Source organism: Phoenix dactylifera, chromosome 2 (genome assembly GCF_009389715.1).
Source record: "Phoenix dactylifera cultivar Barhee BC4 chromosome 2, palm_55x_up_171113_PBpolish2nd_filt_p, whole genome shotgun sequence".
Lineage (NCBI taxonomy): Eukaryota > Viridiplantae > Streptophyta > Magnoliopsida > Arecales > Arecaceae > Phoenix > Phoenix dactylifera.
The window spans coordinates 14199131-14213587 of record NC_052393.1 but is presented as its reverse complement, the minus strand read 5'-3'; the positions used below and the strand labels follow the sequence as shown (position 1 = coordinate 14213587).

Sequence of the window (14457 nt, the reverse complement as noted above, 5' to 3'; positions counted from 1 at the left end):
GGGGCTGAGGGATGGCCCCGCCGGCCTCGGCCTCCCGCCTCTTCAGCCGAGAAAAGAGGGATGTGCTGCTAGTCGGCATGTGGGGGATGTCTGAAACCAAAAATTTTTTTTTCTTCGAGTGTCAGACCAGTGTTAGCGAAAAGAAGAAATAGATAAAAATAGGACGAGACAACTATTCTTACCCTCGGGGCGCGCCGAGCTCAAGCCCACGCTCGCCAAGGCGCCCTCCCGTAGGAGCTCGGTTAGGTTGAATCCTTTCCCGAGGGCCCGTAGGGAGTCCAAGACCCTCAGCTCCCTCCCCGAGGGATCGGAGAGCCTGTTGAGAGTCTTCAACCGAGGATGCCCCCACCTCGGGTTGAACCCCCACGGCACCTCGGATGCAAGAAAGAAAAATTTCTCCTTCCACTCATGAATAGAGGAAGGGGCGCCCTGGAAGAGCGACATACCGCCCCGAAAGGCGAAGTATAGCCACTCTGCATCTGCCGGATTTTTCTTTAATAAAAAACACCGGCGGAAAATGCTCACCGAGATCGGAATCCCGTGCGCGAGGCATAAGGACAAGAACCCGATGATAGTTCTCCACGAGTTCGGAGCAAGCTGTGCTGGGACGAGTTGATACTCCACCAGCAAGTTGTTCACGAACTCGTGAACAGGGAACCGCAGGCCGGCCCAGAGCGTCTCGCGGTAAATCGCGATCCGACCTGGGGGCGGCCGCGTCACCCTGTCTTCCGGCCCTGCAGTTTCGAGACGAAACCCGGGCTGGAAGAAGAACCGGGAGCGGATTAACTCCAGCTCCTCCCTCGATAAGCTTGACCCTACCTCCTCCGGACCAAGACCCATTTTTTCAGAAAATTGAAGTAAACTAAAAGATGAGAGGAGTAGGTAGGAGAAGAAGGAAAACCCTAAATAACACGGGGCAAGAACCTACGGAAAGAGTCGCCGGAAACCACTCCGGGGACCGTCGGCAAAGTATCGTTGGGAGAGAGAATGGAGGTAGGGACGACAAAAGCAAAGGGCGACCAAATAGGACTATTAGGGCAGACTCGAGGGGCTTATATAGACCCCCCTGACGGCCCGGATTGGCGGGCTTAGTTTCCACCCCCCGTCCAGATTGCGCCAGGTGTCAGCCTCGGAACCCGAAGCACCGCATTCACTCCGGATCAATATCCCGGGTACGCAACCGAGGCGCCGTCCCATCGGATCTCACGGCCTCATCGTAGGCCCACTAAACCGGATCACCTTAAAAGACGAGCAGACATCACCTCCGCTCCCTTCATTTAATAAGCCTCAGGGACACGTGGAGCGCCGAGATAACCCTAGCCTCCCAGATCGTTATTCCGCCAATACGAAATCGGAAACGTCCGACCTCAGATCATGCCACGTGCTCATTTCGAAGCGCGAAACGGCGTGCCTATTTAAGGAGGCGGCTTCGATTATAAGGTCGAGGCGCCACCTCATCGGGCCCAGGGAGCCTCGTTATGAGCTCGCCGTACAAAGCGATCTCGGAGATCTAAAGGGCGTAATCATCATCATGGCTGCTTCGAGATACGTAAGGGTGCAGACCCCGTCATAAGTCCGCTGTATAAAGCGATCTCGACGGGCCAAAGGGCGCAGCCCACGCCATAACTACCTCGAAATGCCTAAGGGCGCGGACCTCATCATAAATCCACCACATGAAGCGACCTCGAAGGTTCAAAAGGCGCGGACTTCGTTACAGAAGCTTTAGGGGTGCGGGCGTGATCCCCTTCGACCTCGATAACCACGATAACAACTTCTACTTCCCACGTCCGAGCCTGCAGCACGAACTCGAAAGTCGGGGGGTAGTGTTGGGGGAATACGGTTTTCCCCCAGTAATACAATAACCCTGCCACCGGAAGACTACGCAGTCGACGACCCCGGACGACTGAGGTCGGCGCCCGACCCCAGAACGTCCGATCCCGGATCATCCGACCTAGAGGACTTCCGACCTCAAAGGCTTGTCTTTGTCGACCACCTGCCGCGGCCGTACCTCTCCGAGGTCCGGCCAAGGGCCATATCCTGCCACTGCCCCAGCATTTATTACACATGATCCCGGCAAATCCCCAGTTCACGCAACAATTAATGTGAATCTCCGGCCTACGCAACAATTAATGTGAATCTCCGGCCTATGCAACAATTAATGCGCGTGGCTCTTTTCATCTACGGATCCTCAGTTCTCCACGGCAAATCAGCTCGGCAGAGTCCTGTCCGCCATGATAAGTCTGACCCCAGCCTCACCGCCGACATCAATGCAATGATTCACCCGATCGCGTGACGGCTCAGGTCGTACGACGGCCTTACCTCCGACATCAGTGTAATTATTCACTTGTCCGTGCACCAGATCAAGCAACGTGCCGAGCTGTACGACGGCCTTGTCCGGTCACATCACAGGTAAACCCCCCCTATAAAAGGGAACCGTGCTTCTCAAGGGAGGGGGGAACAGAGAGAGAGAGAGAGAAAAAATACTACTGCTCCCGTTTTCTTTGAACACTATTTTGCCTCCTCTGACTTAAGCATCGGAGGGCCGGCGCCGGAAGACCCGGCCACCGGCTTTTCTGCAGGCACTCCGACAGAGGACGCCGCCCGCCGACGCATCACCACTCCCTCGCGTCCGCCGACAGCTCCTCCTCCTCGACGGACGATCGCCCCCGGGTCCAATTTCCAGCAACAGTTATAAATATCGATTCTAGGCTAAATATTTATCTTCACTCTGTGTCTCCTAGTTTTCGAAACGTCTAGATTATTCTCATCTCCAGAATACTCATCTTTTGTCTGTAGATTTCTTTATCGTCTTCTATTGTTCTTGGCTAAATATGTCTTGTTTTCGTTGTGACATTTTTTTAAAGTTTTAATATGTTTATGTGATTGAATTTAGAGATAATTGAATGGAAGCCATATTGACATGACAAATATTTGTTTCCACGACTTTCTGAAAATGGTATATTAAGCCTGAAGTGTTGACACCTGGCCAGGAGCGGCCCAATACATTTGGGGGCCTAAGACGAATCCAATAAATGAGGCCTTTTTTTTTAATAATAAATTTTTTAATAAATATAAAATATTTAAAAAAATGATATGAAAATGGATAGTTATCAAGTACACTATTTCAACAAAGATACATGAATCTAACAAAGATATGCAAGAAATCTTTTTAATTTAATATTATTTTTGAATGGAAGTGCAGAAAAGTAATTATCCTAAAAAAAGGGCCATAAAATTAATTAAATAACTGAGATAATGCTTGGCAATATTGTTTATCATGTCAAGCAAGAGCGGAACAGAAAAAGGTCATCCCAGGGCACTTCATGGTCAAGGTAAAGAAAAGAATTTGTTCATAAAGGAACTTCTCTATAAGAGAAAGTAGGGGCATTATGGGAAATTGACTCCATCTAATTAATAAAAGTCCCATCCCTCCATCTCCCCTTCAAGTGAGTACCCAAGCAGCAACCGCAACATCACAGCTCAGCAGCCATTCAACCCCCTCCCTCCTTCTCTCTCTACCACCCAAGAGGGGAGAAGAAACCGAGAGGAGAAAATTAAAAGAATCTCCACCCTCCAAGAAGTCCATTTCCAATCCCCCTTTCTTCCTGATGGCCCAGCTGGATCAGGAGTAATGTGAGGGAAGGAAAACCAAGACCAAAACCAAACAAGAGAAGGGATGAAAAATAAGAGTGGCTTCAGGTGTGTATCAAGCCAACCAAATCCCTCCTCTCTCTCTCTCTCTCTCTCCATCCAAAACAAAACTACCGTCCCCAACTTCCTAAATTTCCCCTCTGCAGGCCAAGAAACTCTCCACCTCCCTTCCATCAAGGGGGAAGACTCGATATGGGGCCTTTGCTTCCTTTTGGTCACGGTCAGACCCTCCCTCCCTCCCTCCCTCCCTCCCTCCCTCTCTCTCTCTCTCTCTCTCTCTCTCTCCACCTCCCGAGGGGCCTTCCATTGGCCCGGGGCCTTAGGCGACCGCCTCGGTCGCCTAAGGCTCGGGCCGGCCCTGCACCTGGCATCTTTCGAGTGTCTCACTAAAGGGCAGCAAATGCAGATAACAGCACTTAAAAGTATCAAATATCCAGCTCTCGGTGCAGATCGCACTGACACCCGCCTCGTTGCCGCCGCCCCAGCCAACGTTCTTCTTCTTCTTCTTCTTCTTCTTCTTCTTCTTTTTTCTTTTTTTTTAAATAAAAATGGTAATTTATATAGCTCTAACATAAGTACATCCTATCAAATTAAAAGAAAACAAAAAATACAAATGAGACGGAAGTTCTACTATGAATGTCCAGTGAAACTCTCCGGAATGCCATGCAGTATAGGAGGCGACCCAGTCTGCTGCCCTGTTCGCCTTCTGAAAAACGTGTACTGCCTAAAACTCATCCATCTCCATAGCCAACGTTCTTCGTTGAGAAACTGGAGGCAGAGAAGACACAGGCTAGTATTAGCTTACCTGATGAGTGCCGGGACTTCATGCCGTTTGAGATGGTGTTCGACCACAAGGACATCGTAAATATGCCTGCCTCCTCTCTTCCGCCAAGATATCCAGCTCCAATCACTTCTCCAATGTTGTTGGAATGTTGGGACGACCCCGAGAAACGTTTCTCCACCCCCCTGACGAACCCTTCCTCTCCTTTTTCTCTTTATAAACTTATAAGGGCATATAGTTTCGATGCAGCAGATAGCGGAAAGATGATGCTTTGTAGGTAGTTGATTTTTGCTTTGTATTATTTAAGTATGTTGTTATAGATACTTGAAGTCGTAGTGTATCTATAAATAGTTAAGATAATAAAATATAAAAAGTGTAAGTATGCAAACATGCAACAAAAGTTAGCAAGTTAGTAGGATCGATAAGTTAGTAAAGTCAGAAATGTAGCAAGTTTACAAGCTATTAGTAGAGTAAGTAAATAAGCAAAAAAGAAAAAAAATATATATATATATATATATAAAAGGCGAGAGAGGAGGATGAGGGATATGGAGGCTCTATTTGGGGGAGCTTTTGGAGGACCAAAAAGTACTTTCTGATCTTTCAAAAACACTTTTGGATGAAAAAATAGTGTTTGGTAAAAATTTCGAAAAGTTGTTTTAGCTTTTTCAGAAAGCTAAAAACAACTTTTTGTAGCTTTCTGGAGGAAGCTCCATTTTGGAGCTTTCCGAAAAAACTGTTTTAAACTTTATCGGAAAGCTATTTTTTTACCAAAATACCCATAATAAAATATAACAATTATATACTTTGTCTCTTTATAAATCTAAAAATCTGCTTGAGTCCTAACAAAGAACTCTAACCATGGATTACACTCGCTTCCGTATAAAAAAAGATATTCTTTTTTCCTATTATTGTATTATACTATAAATATAATATTATATTATATTATCTCATAATACATTAATATATTATGTTAAATAATTTAATATTATGTTATATTATATAAAATTAATGTATGTTAATAATTGTAATATGTTGTACCTTTATTATTGTATTATACTATAAATATAATATCATATTACTATATTATAATAATATTATATTATATTATATTACAGTAATGTTATACTATATTATATATTTATGTATTAATATATGTTATATTTTATTATGCTCTATTGTATAATACTATGTAATGTTCTTTATGATAATTTTGTCATACAAAAATACTTTCTCAGTTTGTTTACTAAACACATGTTAAAGTACTACAGCACTTTAGAAATATAGTTACCAAACAGTAAACAACATTTTATAAAAGCTTTACTTCAGAAAACTCTACTTTCAACAGTTCTATTTTTAAAAACTCTACTGCCAACAGCTCTCTCAAATAGGATCGGAGTCGTTGAGGATTTTGCTAGTTCTAAGGAATGCTTGGAAGGATGCCGGGTCCCTAGGACCTTCTTCCCAGCTCGAACGGGTTGGATCTTGTCTTCTCTTCATGATGGTTAACTCCTTGTTAGATAAGTTGAGGTATTTGGACTTGGAAAGGACGGTAGAGGGGATGAGCGTTGTAACTTTTTAAGTTTTTGGTGCTTGGATTAGGCTAGGATCTAAAGCTACTAATAGAGGGGGGTTAGCATGGATGGGATGGAGAGAGTTTTTTATGCTTACCAAAGTGGTGAGGTTAGAAGAGATAGAGAAGGTACAAGGATAAAGTATGATGACTTCATAAAAACAAAGAGGTTGTGTACGTCGCCAGAATTCTTTTTTTTTTTTGGTGTACATAATTTATTTATTTTAAATGAGATGTGGAGGTAAGGTGGTGGGTGCTTGTTGGATTCACCGAGATAGTGGTAAATCTAAGGTCAGCGCTTATAATCATTAGGTAAGAGAGCAACCATGAGAAGAGGACAAATGAAGAGCATGATCTTATTATATTTGGATGGCATGAATTGAGAAGGGTGTGGAAATGGATGAAGAAATGTTGGTTATAACTAAATTGAAGAAGATACAAGGAGCGCAAGGATAGCATATACAAATTGATTGTATGGCTTCACATGGGCTAATGGACCATATAGACTAAATAAATTTTAATCAAAATGGACCTGGAGAGCTAGTATGGACTTAAAATCATGGAGAATTCAGGAATATAAGGGTAAAAATGAAGTAAGTTTATGATATGTAATAATTAGGGTAATTTAATTTCCAGGGTCTCATCAATATGAGATGGATCACTCTAGGCCCAATTGAGCTTTAGATTGTGTAAAAATGAAGTAAGTTTATGATACCTAATAATTAGGGTAATTTAATTTCCAAGGCTCATCAATATGAGATGGATCATGCCAGACCTAATCGAGCTTTAGATTGGGCTAATATAGCACTAATAGATTGGTTTTGCCTATGTGGGTCAAACATGGGCTGTTTATAGCTTGGGCTTGGGTTTGGGATAAGTCCATTAGGGAGGACGTTATTCGTCTAAGGAGAAGAATAAGAATGCATGGAAATGTGTAAATTGTGAGAGGCAATTGTTGGCCAGGATGGTCAAAGGTGACGATGATAGTTAGAGAGGTCGGCAACGAAGTCATCATCACAGGAGATTAGTGTTGAGGGCTTCATAAGGGAGGATGGGGTTGGTTGGCGTTTCATGGTTGGAGTGGGGGTTTTTTTGGTCAAAGAGGGATCATGTTGGACGGGGTGAGGTCAAAGAAAGGGGGCAGAGAGGTGATGTCGAAGTTCCGATAAGCCGAGTTTTTTTAGGGTAGAGATCAAATTGAGCGAATAGGAGGAAGAGAGGAATGGTTAAAGTCGAGGTCCGAACGAAGGCGATGAGGGGACAGTGGTGATTAGGGTTTCAATAAGGCCAACTTTCCGGGCAAGGAGGATTGAGATAGAATGATGATGAGTAATCAAGAGATGGAACTAAGATCGTTGGACTGAGAGAGTGATAGAGGTGGAGAGGATCTAAAATCGAGAGTTGGTGAGAGCTTGCGGAGGTGAGAGCACGAGAGAGATGAGAGCTTGAAAGTTGGTTGATAGCCAAAGTGAGAGTTTTAAGTTAGACTCGACAAAGCATACAAGAGTGCAAGATAGAGAGGCGAACCACTTAAATTAGAATAATATAAGGCTACGACAATACAAGCATCATTATAGAAACCTCTTATGTAACAACGACATTTAAGTCATCGTTAGATAGCTAGCAGAAATAATGTTTCAGCTGCAAACTTCAACATATATAGCATTAACATCTTCCGTTGTTTCTAAAAAGTCATTGTTGCTAACCTATTTCCTTGCTATAAGACTGGTGTAGCGATATGATATTTGTTAATTTTTTGAGATTAGCTAACATGCGCAAAGATCACTACCGTTATATATCCAATCATTTCATGCTCCAGTATAAATGAGAGTTATGGGGAACCAGTCACCTGCACAAAGATATTCATTGATCTTGCCACGTGGTAAGAGGAGCTGCTATTATGCGGTGGTGGTTGGGTTAGCTATTGAGTCGAACCAATTTCTCGTACACAAATACCGGGCCCACGAAGCATTTCCCCACCAAAATCCCTCATCTCGGGTGGGGACGAAGAAGCCTCGCCACCGGCAGCCCTAAACCCAATTTAAACGCTTAAAATAGCCTGCCGGCACATGAAACCGTTGAACGTCCACTCCTGCGGGGGACGCGACTGGGGCAGCGCTGATCTCGTTTAAATCCTGTCACGTGCAGTACACGCCAAGCAGCGTTATTCCGCTCGCGCGAGGACAAAATAGATGGCGTCCCCCCAGCTACAGCAGAAGGACGTGCATGGGAGCGCAGCCAATGGGCTCGCTCGTGGACACCTGTCGATAACTGATTGGATCGATCGACGTGTAACGACGGGCCTTCTCTGGACCGCGGAGTCGTTGGGATGTTGCGTCACGGCCCAGGCTCTCCTCCACCCGCACCTGCAATTCCGTAAATGCCCTTCGTGCTGTCGATAAATTACGTTGCTGCCATGGAATTTTTAAGGATTTTTTCTATGAATACCTTATAAAAATTCAAATATACATGAATACCCTCTTCAAATTTATATTTATTTTTTATCCTCATAAAACACTGTTTTTGCAAAAATATTTCTAATATAATGATTCTTCTAATAACGTTAATGAAAACCATATATATTTTAATTAAAAATAAAATAAAATTTTGAAATTATTTTTTTGTCCCCCATCCCGATCTTTATAAATATTTCTTTTATAAATATATTCATTAAGGATATTTTAGTCATTTTAATTTGAAACCGTTAATTTTTTAGCGACATTAGATGATGTGGATACATACGTAAAAATAAGGATAAAAAAATAAAATAGCAAAATAAATGTTTTTATGAGAATATATATACAAATATTATTTTTGAAAAAATATTTATACAAAATTTAAGATTTAAAAAATATTTATGAAAAAAAAATAATTTTTAATTGCAAAAGATATCATATGATGCTCCAGCCAATGGGAAGGTTGGAAGTTTTCGCTTTCTTGCGGTGAGAATAAAAGGAGAGGCAGGACTTGGGAGCTGCAGTGCAATGAATCGTGCAAGAGGCGTCATGGAGAGACGGTGAAATGACAAACAGTAGAGTTTGTCGAGTATTGGCCCCCCTAATAATCCAATGGTTCCATTGCCCCCATTATATCATTTGTATCTGCCCCCCCAGGATAAATTTGCACACAAACTTGGACCCTTGCTGCTGCAGCTCTGACTCAATTTTAATTAAAATTTCTGTGTTGCAAGGGACATTGATGTATATAATAATGGTGCTAGTGGATACTCATAATGAAATTTGAAAATCATTATAGATTATGGCTTTGTATGAAGATACCGAACTAATATACTTAATATATAAATAGTGAAGGTATAGGATAATAGCGGGTTTTTTTGGTTATTCTTTGATGGGCGGAAATGAAAGAAAAGCAAATCTCTAAATTAAGAGTGTAGTTATGAAATTATATGGAGAATAAAAAATTTTAATTAAGTTATAATATTATAATTATTTATATTCTTATTTATTTTTCATCTATGGAAATCTTCCAAAGAGTCGGTTGCGAAGCATCCTTTCGGGATGTGAAGAGAAAGCATTTCTACGCTTCTTTTAAGATACCACGTGAGAAACAATTAGAGAGAGAATTTTTATAAAATTTTAAGAGAGGAGAGAGATAAGGTAGAAAATTAAATCATCTATTTAGAAAACCAAGTTATTTAGGAGTCTAAGATAAGTTTTTATATTTAACTAGATTTATGTTTCGATAAATATCCAATATGAAATTCTATAATCTCCAACATTTAAATTAATTATTTTATTAATAAACCAACATTAACATTGTTAACTATTATAATTTATATTTGCCATTTTCATAAACCATTTCTCTACTAGTTATTTGATTTTGGTAGATGTTCTGTGTGATTTTTAGCTGATCCTTAGGGTTGCTTAAAGGGTTTATATTGAGTTAATGCCTAACAATCCGATAAAGCAAGCCAAACATTTAGCCATATGAAGATTTTCAAGCAGCTTGAGTCGATGCAAGCTCCATTATCACCATTCTAGATCAACTAAAATGCCTCAATCAGCAAGCCAAATTCTAGATCAACTATTTTACTTAGTAAGCTAATTAATTTGCAGCATAGAAGTGAGCTTGAATGACAAATCTCAGAGTTGGTTGAGTTGCAGGGTTGGATACAAAGCTCAAGCTCTAGAGGGCCCTAAAGAACACCTATACATGGTACCAATACTTCCCCATGAGTAGATTCGCACCTTTTTATTAAATGTTGCATGTATTGATTGAAGGCCCCTGTATCCGAGACTAAAAAGTTTTCAAGCAATAATTGACTAAGGGGCGCATGCGTGTTTGACTAATTGCCCTCCTAAAATAAGAGTGGGTCCATGATTCATGGATGCCTATTTATTTTTGATGTTGATACTGCTTTTATAAATAAATTATATGTCCTTAATTAGTTATTGGCTATCTCGTTTCGTTTCCATTGATTTGCTAAGTATTCGTAGCCTCTCATGAAATAAGATGCGCCTCACAGTTTGACTTTATATTTCTCAAAATCTAACTAGTAAACTACGGTTTACCATTTCATAACTTCATCAAATTACGATTCCCCCCAATCATTTTATGATTTTTGAGTGCATATATTGTTCTATATATTCATGCGCGCGTGCGCATATATATATATATATAGGTACGGTTATAACATAGAAGGGCGAGAAGGAAAGACTTTATATTCATCATCAACTTCAATATCAATGGCTAACAAATAAAAATATAAGTCGCTAGATGTGATTTAGGTCTAAAAATATCTATATAAAAAGAAAATGATATGGAAATTTGTAGTCTATGTATCCGGTTACTCTAAATATGTAGTTATCATGGAATATGACGAAATATTGATTTTAGAATGACTTGTGTAGTGTAGGGGTCTTGAAAATATATAATTTTTTATTTATAGATATTTTAGACGGATCACATTCCAAAGATTTATATTTTTTATTTTTTTTTACCATCAATGTTGAATTTGTTAGTGGCTGTAAATTTCAATCTTTACATACTAGATATATTAATATAGCACCTACATATATAGATACATACATATACATAGAAGGAAAGAGGAGAGTTGGCTTGGTTTTAAGAAAATGAAAGTATGAACTTAAGGCAGCTCATTCTAATTGTTACTCGAATTTTAACAACACTAATTTGGCTATCTTGTTATATATATATATATATTGGGGTTTGCCATAGGAAAATTTAAATTGGATGGATGAACCTTCGACTTTCTTCCATCATCCTAAAAGAAATCCAATTCAAGATATTAGCTATAATCCTTTAGAGAGAGTATAAGAAGCCTCACTCACACCATCGAAGATAAATCAAGCAAATCAACTTGACCAACTGCAAAAGAATATCCTCAAATAAGTGAGGAATCTTTATTGCATGCACGAACTGCCTCTAGATAAGAACGCGCAGGACATTTTTTTATGGTTAATTTCTTCCCCTTCAATAATGCTCTATAAAAAGAGAGCTAGAACTTCCTAAAACAAACAACGAAAAGTGGACAAATTTTTATAAAGACCGAACTCACAAAGAATGAAAGTTGAAGGAATAAAGAATAGAAAGAACGAATTTATTTTTTTTGATGAAGCATATTTCTCACATTACTCTATCATCATTTTTCAATATATACATATCACTATAGCCATGTTAATAGTTGCCTGCATAGCCATTTCAATAACATATATGCTCCTAAACAAAAAAGAAAGAAGTAAAAGATAGGGCAAAAATGATGAACTTTCGATGCACTATAAAATTGTGAAAATCTAGACAATGTAGGATCCGGAGATTTTTAAGACTAACCATCTTAATGCCCCTATCTTTCCTTCGTTCTTTCCTCCTCTTTTTGGCTATTTTTAAGAAAACAAGAAACATTATTTATAAAATATGTTTATATATGCTTGCTCAAGGTTCTCAAGCATTCTTAGAAGCCATCTCTATATCAAAAGCTATACCTTTATAAAGTTCTGAAAAAAAAATTCTGGATAAATCATAATTTTTTTTTAATATTTCATGTGAACCCTTTCCATGCCATGAATTTCAAAATGGCTCTCTTTCCTAATCCCACAGCAGAAAAATATATATCTTTCCTAGTATTCTGGTGAAATAAAATGTTTTCTATTTTAGCAATTTTTAATTAGAAGTTTCGTTCATCTGAAACACTTTTTAGTTAGAACTAATCTTCTATAATCACCAAAATTCAGGGATTAAAAATCTAAATTAATAAAATAAAAATAAATTTTATATAAAAAATAACGAGCACGTGCATCTCACGTGTTAGAACGATAGTTTTCCAACTGTGCAATCCCATAACTCGGGATCCACACAATTGTAGGTTGCTGGTATTTGAAAATTGTAACATTAATGAATAGATTTGACACAATTCACGTGAACCGTATGGACGTTTTGGTAATTTAACCACCCAAGATGGATTCTAAAAGTCTCGCCAAACCCAACCCAGCAAAACTCCCAAAGGCGATTTCTTTGGATAAATTTTGAAGAGCAGAAATTTGGGAGGGAAAAGAAAAAAAAAAAAAGAAACAGAGGAAAGAAAGAAGAAAGACGAAAGAAGAGGAATTAAAAACAAAAAAAAGGAAAAAAAAAAACAGAAAAAGAAAAACTCTTCTTTGCTCCTTTATCCTCTCGTTTCTCCCACCGTATTCTTAGTGGTAGGCGGAGCAGAGAGACCAGAGAGAAACCAGGGTCCTCTCGGAGACAGCGATGGTGGAGCCCCTCGAAGAGCCGCCGGAGGGTTGCCTCGCCGCCGACGACCTACTTCTCCTTGACTTCCCCTCCGACCTCGAACTGAATCCTCCACCCCACCGCCGGAACCGTAACCCCCCGCTCCCCGCCGCCGCCGGAGGGCTTCAGGACCAGTCCCTCCTTGATATCCTCGACTCCACGGTCATCCCTGCCGTCGACGGCCTTGCGGTTAAGCATCTCGCCAAAATCCGATTTTTATCTGCTTTATTCGGTAAAGATTCCATTTTTATTTCCTTTTCTTGGGGTTTTACAGGGCCTGGCGGCGGAGGGAGGAGGAGATGGCGAAGATGAGGAGGATCTGGAGTGGCTGTCGAACAAGGACGCGTTTCCGGCGCTGGAGACTTCCTTCGAAATCCCCACCCATTCACGGAGCAGCAGCGGCGGCGGGACCGGGAGCAGCAACAGCGCCGCCGCCACGGCGGCGGAGGGGGCGAGGCCGAGCCCGGTGTCGGTCCTGGCCGTGGCGGCGCGGTCCAGGGTGCCGGTGCGGCCGAGGAGCAAGGGGAGGCGGCTGCGGCGGAGGGTACTGGCCGCGCTGTCCCCGTCGGTGGCTGCGAGGGAGTTGAAGGAGCGGCGGCGCTGCCGGCACTGCGACGCGGAGGAGACGCCGCAGTGGAGGGCCGGACCGGAGGGACCGAAGACGCTGTGCAACGCGTGCGGGGTACGGTACAAGTCCGGGCGGTTGGTGCCGGAGTACCGGCCGGCGGCGAGTCCCACCTTCTCCGCCGCCATACACTCCAACTCCCACCGCCGCATCATGGAGATGCGCCGCCGCAACTCCGTCCGCAGCCGGCGGACCGGCCGCCCTCCGGCGACGGCGCTTGTTTCTGGGTCGTCGTTGTAAAACCACTCACCCTCAGAACCCTTAGGAAATGGTCTCTGTTTTTTTTCCTTATCTTTCTTTTCAGAAAATCTCCTTTTTCTCCTTTATTAGTCAGAAATTTTTGTCAAATTTTAGGGAGGAGAATGGTTGGCTTCAATGATGTTTATTTGTTCATTAATTTCTTATTCTTTTTAAGAAAACGGAAAATATTAGCTTTGCGGAGACTGGGAGAGGGATGATGTGGTTGGTGGCTGGGAGCGACGAACGAAGATAGAGTCAGAGATTGCATTCAGGTGACAGAGCGATCAAAACCGTTGGTGTTAGGTTTTCCTTGTTATCCCTACCACCCAACATTTTTTTTTTTTACCAAAAAAAGTTTTGCTCTTTCGCTTTTCCTTGTTTGAATTGGCGAGGGCCGAGGGGTAGGGATGAAAATGGAAATGGTGATGCATACATGGATGGTTTTGCAAATATTTAAAGCACGTCCATCCTTGTCTCTTCCTTTTTTAGCGTAGATTATTTCAGTTACCGAGGACAGACAAATGATGTTTTCTTTTTGAAGGTTATATTTGGTTTTATATATTATGCAAGAGTTATAATTGCCGATAAATGTTCACACGTTGACAGCAGCGTGAGACGAGGTCCATTGGATACCTCAATATGGATTGCGACCTAATGCTTGGCTCTTGTGTACCAATTGCATTGTATCTTGTTCGTAGCCGCAGTCTTTTTTTTTTATTTATTTTTTTTGGGGTCCAAAATATGATGTAATCACTTTCATGGGTTGGAGTTTTCAAACGAAAAAGATGAGAAAGTTGTATTCCCATTAAAATATGATTATCACATTTTAGAAAAAAGTCT

The 14457-nt window shown here is 41.4% G+C and overlaps 1 protein-coding gene across 1 annotated transcript; it reads left to right on the top strand.

The window, feature by feature from the left end:
* The first annotated feature begins 12580 nt into the window (after positions 1-12580).
* LOC103720505 (GATA transcription factor 1-like) lies at positions 12581-13771 on the top strand. Its single transcript, XM_008810228.4, has 2 exons — positions 12581-12941; positions 13027-13771. Exons 1-2 carry the CDS (start codon positions 12732-12734, stop codon positions 13615-13617), a joined length of 801 nt encoding a protein of 266 aa, XP_008808450.1. The 5' UTR covers positions 12581-12731; the 3' UTR covers positions 13618-13771.
* The last annotated feature ends 686 nt before the right edge of the window (positions 13772-14457 follow it).